The sequence below is a fragment of the Vipera ursinii genome, assembly GCF_947247035.1.
Source record: "Vipera ursinii genome assembly, chromosome: 8".
Taxonomy (NCBI): domain Eukaryota; kingdom Metazoa; phylum Chordata; class Lepidosauria; order Squamata; family Viperidae; genus Vipera; species Vipera ursinii.
In genome coordinates this window covers 3,267,459-3,278,102 of record NC_139519.1, presented here as the reverse complement: position 1 = coordinate 3,278,102, position 10,644 = coordinate 3,267,459, and the positions used below count along the sequence as shown (strand labels likewise).

At 49.5% G+C, this 10,644-nt stretch overlaps 1 protein-coding gene across 1 annotated transcript; it reads right to left on the bottom strand.

The window, feature by feature from the left end:
* Positions 1 to 265: 265 nt before the first annotated feature.
* Positions 266 to 10,591, bottom strand: TSR1 (TSR1 ribosome maturation factor). Its single transcript, XM_083368746.1, has 15 exons — positions 10,473 to 10,591; positions 9,902 to 10,005; positions 9,587 to 9,803; positions 9,339 to 9,473; positions 7,903 to 8,324; positions 7,654 to 7,813; positions 6,557 to 6,720; positions 6,190 to 6,383; positions 5,807 to 5,969; positions 3,940 to 4,053; positions 3,606 to 3,738; positions 1,949 to 2,065; positions 1,010 to 1,150; positions 664 to 738; positions 266 to 569 (listed from the first exon to the last, which is right to left on the bottom strand). Exons 1-15 carry the CDS (start codon positions 10,573 to 10,575, stop codon positions 391 to 393), a joined length of 2,421 nt encoding a protein of 806 aa, XP_083224872.1. The 5' UTR covers positions 10,576 to 10,591; the 3' UTR covers positions 266 to 390.
* Positions 10,592 to 10,644: the final 53 nt, after the last annotated feature.

The following is a 10,644-nucleotide window of genomic DNA, read 5'->3' as shown; positions in this document are numbered from 1 at the left end:
TTTTTGCTGTTTCAATAAGAACCTTGTTTCAAGATGAGGAATACCATAGTAAAATAGTAAGTTTTACTCTCAACTCTGCCAGCCAGAGGCTCAAATCCCACTGAAGGCTCCTTTACAGGTGTGGTGGTCTCAACATGTCGCTCTTTACTACCCACAGCCAAACTTTCTCCTGCATAAGCCCATCTGCCAGATAATCACTCCAATGGCTCCATGAAAAGTGAAGCATATTAAGCATATTAAGGCAAATCAAAGAAAATCTGGTATCTGCTTCACAGATACCAGATTTCTCCAGATGTTGGACCATCAAAAGAAATACTAAATACCCCAGACATTTATTTTTGTAGGAAATAGTATTTTTCCCTTGCATAAATAGTTGCTTAACTAGAGCAGCTAGTCCATTTTCTCCTCTCCCTCTAGGCGAGGCTGGATGTTGTCCCTCCACCTGGTAGGCTCGGGCACGCAGGGATCGAATGTCCACCTGGGAAAGACCCGCTTGTACAAGGTCATCAGCACTGTGTCCTGGGACTTCAGCTGCCCGTCAAACTGGCACTTCATGTGGCCATGGGTTCCTGGCAGCAAAGAGGAGATGGAGAGTCAGGGCACGCAGCCAGTGAGGGAGGGAGATCTGCTGGGCCAACACCCCAAAAACTTTCACCCACTTACCCAGAGGTTCCTTGATATGGCCGCGGCGGCCCCACTTGGTCCGGAGCTCCACTGGTTTGAACCACAGGACATCCTCTGCAGGGGAGGTATAAGGAAGAACTAGGAGTCCAGTACGGTTCAGAGCAACCCCCGAGATCATAGTCATAGACAAGCAAGAGTTGCATAAGTTCTATAAAGTAAGGATACCCAGCACAGACCTGTGTCTGTGTTGGGGAGGGAGTGGATTCCTACAACGCTGCATGTGGGAAGCTGCTCTAGCAGAGCGACTGACAGCTGAGCACTGCCCGTGTTCTGAATGGGTCCATTTCTCTGCAAGAAACTACTCCCCCAACTTTAGTTACAATACCTCTGTTGAAGAACATGTAGCGCACAACAGCCAGCTTGCTGAAAATCTTGAACGGGTGGCCACTGAGCACCAGCCGTTTGATGACTAGTCGGCTGGGATCTACACTGAGCAGGGAGCCCGTAGCCAAGAGATTCTGTGCTCCTGCAAAAAAAACAACAAAAAAACAAGTGAGAATCCTGTGGCTTCAGGGCCAGATGGGCCCAGGGCCCAACTTCAGGTTGGGCAATTGATAACCAGCATTTGCATTGCCTCCAAATCCAGCCCATGTGGCTCTAAGATCAGCAAAGGGGCAGAAAAAGTACCGAGGCTTAAATCCAAGCCACATTTTCAGCTACCCTCACTGATAATGTGGCCACCAAATGGGATAACTGTATGGCACAGATGGACCATAAGGCATTCAGCATAGTGGTTGGGACTGTGGGGAACTGTAGTTCAGCGACAAGTTTATTACCACTATCTGCAACTTTTAATACAGATCTGAAAGAACCAGAGTGACATCACCAATAAAACAAGTCCAAGGCAAGGCATAAGATCCTTGGCAAGCTTTGCTGGGCAGAAAGCCCCACATCAACTGTCTTTACCCCACACCACCCCTCTCGGAAAAAAGGATCTGCTCTGGGACATTCCTTTCCTAGGCCCCAGAGAGAGCCAAGCTTATAAGCTAGGACAGGACAATATGTCACAGAGGAAAACACCATTTTTCCCAACTGCTGCAGAGCAACACTTTCCCTTCCTGGCACCCTGCAGACAATCTGAAACCCACCCACCCGTTTTCAAGCTTTAGAATGAAGGAGAAGGCAGTCCTACCCATTTGTAGCTAACAGGAAAAGGAGGCAAAAATCTAGAAATGCCCGCAGAAGAGGTGGCAGCAGCGGCAGTAGCAGCTCACCAGAGGATACCAACGCATGAGAGCCCATATTGACCCAATTCTAAACTCACCGTCACTCTCTCGTTTGAACAGCAGCACCGAAGCAGGTGGAAAAGTAATGGGAGCGTAGATTGTAGCCACCACAGCAGTATCAGCATGGAAAAACTTCTCCAGCTTGTGTTTATTCGCTGAAAGGGGAGGGGGGATTGCAGGTTTAGTTTAGCTTGACTGAGAGAACATTTGTAGCTCAGGGTTGACATGAGGGGCCCTTACTGTCCCCGGAGCGTGGTTGCTCCCATGCAGCTCTTCCAAGACCCAACTATGTAACATCACCAATGCTAGAAAGTTTACTCTCAGCTTATATGCCTGTGGCTTGCCCTGTCCGTGTTGGTGGAGTGATCGTGGCGATTCCTCAATTAGGCTGTTGTTTGTCCGAGTTGGGAGTTCCTTCATTGGGGTATTGGTTACTGTTTGACTTTTGATGTAATGTTAACCTTGGTGTTTAATCTAAGCATACATTCTGACATTAAGCCACTTACTTGTCCTTTAAAATTAAAAGAATTTCTATCTCACACTTCAGCTCAGAAAAGCTTCTAAAGTGGCTTACAGAGATCAAAAGCAAACAGTGTGTATCTTTGCATTTAGAGTTTTAAATGGTATGGCACAAAAAGTGGATCAGGGAAAGAAGCTAAATAAACTTATTTTATCAGCTTAAGTTTTAAAATATGGGCTGACTCTTGCAAAGCTCGTGACTCTCAAAAGGCTGCAGTTGGAATGTGGGGAAAACCTGGCTGCAGTTTCTTCAAGGGAAACTCTTAGATGAAACCGCTGATTATCTACTATCAAACTGGTGCTGACTTTTAGCAACCACATAGACCTTCTCCATGTGGTATATCCCTAACCTTTAGCTCCTTGAAGACTGTACTCCTGTAACTAAGTCCATTCACCTCACTGCCGGTCACCTTCTCTTTCCTTCCACCTTGACTAGCATCAGAGCCTTTTCCGTGGAGATAGGCCTTCATGTGATGTGTCCAAAGAAAGATAATTTGAGTTGGTCATTTGTTCAAGTGAGAACTATGGTTTGGCGTGATCGATGAGCCACTGGTTTCACCCATCACAATATTTGAATATCTTTTCCAAATACACATGATCAAAAGGAGGCAGAAAAGAGCTGATCCACCATCTCATCTCCTTGCGTTCTGAACTAGATTTGAGCCACTCAGACAACTGGGTTGGGTGGATGTTGCCCTAAAAGAGGCCTAATAAGACACTGACTTTGATTCAACCTTGTCAAACGCCCTCCAACCAAACTAGAAATTTCACCCAGCCCTGCCCTTTCTGACCACCTCCCACTCTCAGCACAAAGGTCATTAAGAAGCAAAAACAAAAAAACAAAAAAACCCCACAAGGATTTCTATTCCTTCTTTAGACAGGATCCTGCAGGGACGGATGGAAACTAATCAAGGAGAGAAGCAACCTAGAACTAAGGAGAAACTTCTTGACAGTTAGAACAATTAACCAGTGGAACAACCTGCCTCCAGAAGTTGTGGGTGCTCCAACACTGGAAGTTTTTAAGAAGAGACTGGACAGCCATTTGTCTGAAATGGGATAGGGCTTCCTGCCTGAGCAGGGGGTTGGACTAGATGACCTCCAAGGTCCCTTCCAACCTTACTATTATGATTATGACTTCACCTCCCCTAGGAGGGGTTGAGGACACAGTCCCCCCACCTGAGGTGTGCCGAGAGTAGAGAGGGGAGGCCAGGAACCGGCGGAACCCACAATGGATTATCACATCTTCTTTGGACTTTACTGGCTCGCTGTATCCTGGATGGCGTCTCACCAGAAGGTTCAGCACAGACATCTGGAGACCATAAAAGGAGGAGTCAGAGGCGGAGCTTCTCAGGCCCCAGAAGCCTCAGACCACCAAGGGATCCTCAGCTGGATTCAGACCTCTGAGAGAAAAGTCATTTCTCCTAGGCTTTGAGCCAGTCACAATGAAGCCAGGCTTTCACATCCCTTGTCCCAAAGACAAAATATGACCACCTCTCCTCTTGGGACTCACCTTCTGCTCATAGGGAAGCAACGTGAAAAGCACCAGAGGCTCCTGCTTCTGCTGGAAACTCTCCATAACAGAAACCGGGACATTGCAAAGGTGGATTGTAACGTACCAGCCGACCTGCAGAAGGAGCACCTGGGCAGGTTACATGGAAATCCTGGCACCCTCACAGCACAGAAGGTAACAAAGCCGGATTAAACTCTGCTGGTTTGCACACTTCACTCAACATCTTTCCCAAACGTAGTGGAGAAAATCCATTCTCAAACACCAGGTTGACATTTTTCCACATTTTCTTCTCTATGTCAACCTCTTTTAGCTCAGCATTATAGGAACTAAATGCAGATGTTCCTCAGGTTAACCCATGGGTAGGCAACCTCGGCTCTTTTATGACTCATGGACTTCAACTCCCAGAATTCCTGAGTCAGCACCAGTTGAAGCCTCCGGGTGGTCTTCAAGGGCAGCCCCATGTAGAGACCATTGCAGTAGTCTATACGGGAGGTAACGAGTGCGTGGGTGACTGTACGTAGGGCATCTCGGTCTAGAAAGGGGCGCAACTGGTGTACCAGGCGAATCTGGGCAAATGCCCCCCTAGCCACGACTCCAATATGATCTTCAAAACTGAGTCGTGAATCCAGGAGGACGCCCAGGTTGCGTGCTCTATCAACGGGAGGTAATATCTCTCCTCCTATAATCAAAGATGGAACCTCTTGGACTAAACAAGATGTCTGTACGTAAAGCCACTCAGTTTTGGCCGGGTTGAGCCGGAGCCTGTTCTTTCCCATCCAAATCTGTACCGCTTCCAGGCAACGGGACATCACATCGAGGACATCACTGGGTTGGTTCGGGGGTGAGATGAAAAGCTGGGTATCATCAGCATATTGATGATACCTCACCCCGAAGCCATGGATGATCTCTCCCAGCGGCTTCATATAGATGTTGCACAGGAGGGGCGAGAGCACCGATCCCTGAGGCACCCCACAACTAAGGGGCCTTGGGGTTGACCTCTGCCCTCCTGCCAACACCGTCTACGAACGGCCCGAGAGGTACGAGGAGAACCATCGTACGAACAGAAACTTTCTGAAAACAAATTTTGGAAATAGGCAGAGTATTAGCACTACTCCATCAACGTTCATAAGTTATACTAAGGATATTATAATTATGAATTGTATCTTCAACAGTTGGGGAATGCAGATCCTTCTGGTCTCAGGTCTGTATCAGCCCCTTTCCAGATCAACATGAACAGAGAGAATCAGGAATAACAGAGTCTTTGCAACCATGAAAATTCAAGATACATTTTCAGGGGACATTCAAGCTTGGTTTTGAAACCAGAGGCAGCTGAATTCTACGCCCAAATTGGGTGCATCGTACTGAAATTAGGCTAACATCATCCTAACCAGTCACCCAACTATTAAGTTAAACGTATTATTGCTTTCTTCTAAGTAGAGAGGCCTTCAGCTTTTTTTGAATTGACCTTTCACCTGCAGATGCCTTTGAATAATAGGCTTCATTTATTTTTTTCCCCTCTAGAAATTAAACCAAGCCGATCACTAGAGGCAACTCCCAAATGCTTTGATACAACTCGGAAGATTGAACTCTAAGGAGTCAGACAAGGCTCTCGGATTAGACCTTGGATGTTCCACAGAGATCTGAGCAGCTGATCAACAATAAAAGCAGAGGTGTCAGGTGTGGCCGAGGAATCCTGGGAGTTGAAGTCCACAAGTCTTAAAGTTGCTAAGGTTGGACACTCCTGAAGTAAAGCGTAACTCTAAAAGTATGGAAAAAATAACACTTGCAAAAGTACAACTATCATTCTTTCAAAAATGAAAAAATGAAAAACCAACAATTGTTGAGTGAGACCGGAGAAAGGGCCAACCTGAGCTCCATCTGTTTCCTCCTTTTCCAACTGCCGGAAGACGTGTTTCCTCGTCCGCCAAAAGTCCTGGAACTGGAAGATCCGGGCATAGTCCCTGGGCAGGTTCTCCTTGGGATCCCAGGGAGATGTTCGGAAGCTCTTTAGTCCCCTGAACTTCTGGAACCTGAGGGAGGCAGCGGGATCACTCTCTTGCCTCTTCTTCAACCCTTCGGCCTACTGCCCTCTCCCGCTAACCCAGCACAGCCTCCAGCTTAAAGCAGCCTCCCAGGGCTGGCAAACGGGTCACCTGGGCAGTCAGGCCAGGCCTTGCCTCAGCCTCCCCCGATCCCACCAGAACTGTGCCAAGACCTCCCGTGGCCCTGGCCATCCGCCGAGGCTCTCACCGGACCCGGGCTGGCACATCCCGGGGGGTGTCCACCTCATCTGGAAACATTTCTTCTTCTCGCTCCTGTCGGTATTTCTCCAGCATTGCGGCTTCTTCCTCCATCTCCTCCTCGGCCTGCTCAGTTGTAGGCAATGTCATGCTTTCACAGTCCTCCTCCTCCGAAGCAATTTCCTCTGCACTGCTGCTCCCGTCCTGGCAGAGCAAAAGCAGCCCGGGCAGAGCACTGAGTGGGAGAGCGCGAGGAGGCCCTCCCCACCCCGTGGTCCTCAGTGCCTGCCCTGTCCTAATTCTGCCTTCAGAGCCCCTGGCCTCAGTGGGCCTGCAGACCCTCCACCAGGTGACCACCAAAATGCCAGCTCCCTTACCTGCGCCATGGCTTCTTCCATAATCTCCTCCTGCTCCTCCTGCTCCTCCTCCTCCTCCTCGCTGCCATTTCCCCATTCGTCCTTGTCCAGGATCCAGGCTGCCTGATAGGCAGATGTGCCTTTGGGGACCCTCTTGACAACCTTCTTGCTCTGCTTAAGAGATTCTGTGCAAAGTTGGGGAAGAGTTACTGCCGGAGGATCTCCCAGCATAACAAGAGAAGAAAAATACGGCATTCCTCCTGTCGGTGTAAAGCCACGATTATCGGGGCACGTCCCACTTCAACACAGAGCAGGGATTTTTTATGTGCTCCCATTAAGGTAACAAAAGCAGGGGACTGTCCGTGAAGGCCGCCCGCTTGGAGACCAGCAGGTTTCCTCGGGCATCTCTGGGCTGGCCAAGGACAGCAGACTGTGGGATGGTTAGGCCAGGAGTCTGATCCGGCAGAGCACAGCTTATGTACAGATCAAGAATCTGAAAAACTGAGAATGTTTCTTTTTGGGGGGAGAGCAAACCAAGCCACCCAAACGTACACTTGAAAAAAATTAAGCCCTTCAAAGATTTTTATCCTTAAAGCTTTATCTTAATCATCAAAGTATTAACGCCTCTTGCCAATACTATGTAAATACCAAAATAGATTCTGTATTTTATAATACAATAAGCCAGTAATAATAACGATTGAGCTCTTGAAGAAATGATTGAGACAGATATACATTGCCTCAACTCCTTCAATGGAACTGTGGTTTAAAGATGGCTGGCCCTGTTGAGGGAGGCTACGCAACATCTACACATCAGAGTTAAGTATAATCTGGTTTCTTATAGTTCCATCTTAGCCTGCGCGAATTGAACCACTGTAATTAAAGGCTAAGGCTAACAGTACAGAGTATAAACCGGGCAACCCATTTAAAAAAACTACGGCTTGGGACAGGGCTGTCCAAACGTGGCAACTTTAAGACTGGTGGACTTTAACTCCCAGCACTGGCCGGCTGGGGAATTCTCGCAACTGAAGTCCACCACTCTTAAAGTTGCCAAGTTGGAGACTCTGGGCTTCGGGCACACAAACCAAGTCGCAACCTGTACTAAGTGATCTCTGACTGACCGTCTGCCTCCCTCAGCTCCTCCTCCGAGGGCCAGGTCTGCTCTCCTTCCATTGGATCTGGAACAGCTTCCACCTGCAGGGATTCCTGCTTGGCAGGATCAGCCTTGCTCAGGACCTTCACCTCTTCCTCCATCTCAATGGCGCTGCCGCCGAGGTCACCCTGCAAGAGTCAGGAGAGAGCAGCTCAGACCGTGTCCCCCCCATGGGGGAAGAGCATCTCTGCCACACCTGCACAGGGACAGGCCTCACCTGTTCCTTCCTACTTGCCAGTTGTCCTCCTGGGCACTTGAGGTTCAGGGCAAAGAGGTCTGGGGGAGCATCCACTTGATTCATCTGGAAGTCTCCATGCCCAACAATATGCACCAGGCGGTTGACGTTCAAGCTTCGTCCCCTCACATAGCCAGACACCTTTAAGGTCCCCACCGAGGCACTGTCGGAGCTGGGCTCAAATTTGGCAGCATTAGCCAGCAGGTGAGCCCGCTGGTCTCGGAATGCCAAGTGCTGCTGTTTCTGGCTGGCCAGGTGTTGCAGCAGCAGCGCAGATTCCTGCTCCGTGTCCAGAGAAAAAAGCTTGGCCCCAGGAAATCGCTTCTCAATAACCTTGCTCAGCTTTTTCCGGTAATCAGTTTGCTTCTTTGGCATCTGCTCAGCCAGACCCTGAACAGCCAGACCTGCAAGGAACAAAAAGGAAGGAAGGCTTCCTTAAATACAGACAGCTGGAGAAGTCTGCCTTTCCTCTGGATCGTCACCGAGGCTGCTATTAGCACTAGCGACAGTACTTATATACCACTTCATAGCCCTCTCTAAGTGGTTTACAGAGCCAGCACATTTCCCCCAATCATCTGGGTCCTCATTTTACTGACCTCAGAGGGATGGAAAGCTTGAGCCAGTCAGAACTGAACTCCTGACATTGAGCAGTGAGTTAACCTGTGATACTGCATTCTAAGCACTGCGTCATCAGTTCTTTTATTCTATTATTATACCATTTTTCTTCTATTACCCACAGAACAAGCCATCCTGGCTAAACAGAGAACTCCATCTACCCAACAGATTCCTGAATTCTATGCAAGGAACAGAGTGAGAAGCGAAGCCAAGTGAGAACCCTGCCCAGCTCTTTGTGGAGTTGTCTTGCAACTGTGACAACCCCCTCAATCACTGAATTAATTCTTGGTGGCTCATACTGTAGCACCAAATACAGGTAGTCCTCCACTTACAACCAATCATTCAGTAACTATTCAAAATTATGGCGCTGAAAAAAATGACTAATAGCTGGTCATCGCGCTTGCAACCATCCCAGAACCCTGCAGTCACATGATCAACATTTGGGCAGTTGGCAACCAGCATGTATTTCCAGCTCATTTAATAATCACTTTGCTTAGCAACAGAAATTCTGGTCCTAATTGTGGTTATAACTTGAGGATTATCTGTAAGAGCATAATATAACAAGAAAAGAGTAACAACAAAGTAGCAATAATAATTACAGGGCATCAGGGGAAGCAAACTCATTCAACCAAAGACCCAAATTTACTGTCAGGGAACAGATATTTCACACAGCTGGCTTAGTTATACAGAGCTAAGTCCTACAATGAGACAAGGCAGCTTTACAGCAAGGATTGTAGCCTGTCAACCATCTCATATCTTACTAGACGGATGGAAAAACAGGCTGCATTGGGCACTATGCTCACCATAGCTGGGGAGACCCTGAGCAAAGATGCAGGAAAGGCAATGGTCGCCAACAGCATCCCAACCATCTGCGGCATCCAGCATGAAAAGGAGAGTATCAGCTACTTTGGCAAGATCCAGCACAGCATGAAGGCTTCCTGGGGAATATGAATTATGGAAGTTACAGCTCTCTGAAAATGCAGGAAAGACCACAGAACTATTTTGTAGGTGTAGAAACTGTCAAGATACTTCTGCAAAATGAGGCCCGCACCTGCGTCAGCTACTACGAAACGCCAGCGCAGCTTGGACCGGGGGCACAGCAGGGCAAAACCAGGGGGCCCCCCCTTTGCTGGGAACACAACAGAATCCTGGTTACTCTGGAAAAGGTTCAAGGCGCGGTGGGGATCAACGTGGGCATGCAGCGGCACCAGCACCACCAGGTGGGGTGGCCCACCCCTGCGCCCCAAATTCCGCTTTTCTTCCAACACCTGCAGACGGGGAAAGCAAAGATAGGTGAGATTCCTCCTCTCTCCAACCAAGCTGCCCAGATTCAGCTTCCCTGCTCTGCTTTCTGCTGCTCACTCACAGCCTGCTGGTGTTGCCGGCGGAGCTGCCAAGCCCGGTGCCTGCGGTCCTGCTTTGACCAGTTGCGTTGCACCTGCCGAGTGAGGGTCTTGACCGGGACCCGACCTGGAGAAGGAAGAGGGGAAAATGGCAGCTTTGCTGGTTTCCTGCCTGCTCAGACAAAGCTGCAGATGCTCCTTTTGATAGAGCCGGAATTTAACCTGGCAACTTTGAAGACTTGTGGACTTCAACTCCCAGAATTCCTCAGGTGGATTCTGGGAGGTTCCGCACGTCTTGAGAGTTGCCAAGGCTGGAGAGCCGTGGACTACACCGGCGTTTCTCCCTCTCGGCCACTTTGGTCTTGAAACTCCCAGAATGCCTGAACCTTGAAGTCATTCAGACTAGAGAGACGCTGAGGCCACGCGCCTCTGGGCAGACGCCGTTTCGGCCCTGGGGGACGGGCCGGGTGGGATAGACTGCTCCTGGGCGGGAGGCTTTTTCCTAGTGGCACACCGATCAAGGGGACTCCCTGCTTCCGCGGCGACCTTACTGCGAAGACTCCGCGGGAAAAAGGAGCCCCTCAGCGCGCTCACCTCCCTGCCTCCGCGCACTGCTCACGCGGTGCCTCCCGGCCTTGTGCGGCTTGTTCTGCTGCTTGAAGGAGCCAGCGCGGTGGACGGCCGCCTCCTTCGCCATGGCCACGCAGCTCTCGCGCCGGAAGTGATGCCACCGGACTTCCGGGCTCTGTCGCTCTAGGACGCGCGT

Excerpts from the sequence above, each read along its gene's own strand:
- TSR1 (XM_083368746.1), bottom strand. The coding sequence starts at position 10,575 with ATGGCGAAGGAGGCGGCCGTCCACCGCGCTGGCTCCTTCAAGCAGCAG. Across the intron at positions 5,970-6,189 it reads GATGTGCCAGCCCGGGTCCG|GTTCCAGAAGTTCAGGGGAC; the intron begins GTGAGAGCCTCG and ends TGCCTCCCTCAG. Across the intron at positions 3,739-3,939 it reads TGCTTCCCTATGAGCAGAAG|ATGTCTGTGCTGAACCTTCT; the intron begins GTGAGTCCCAAG and ends TATGGTCTCCAG.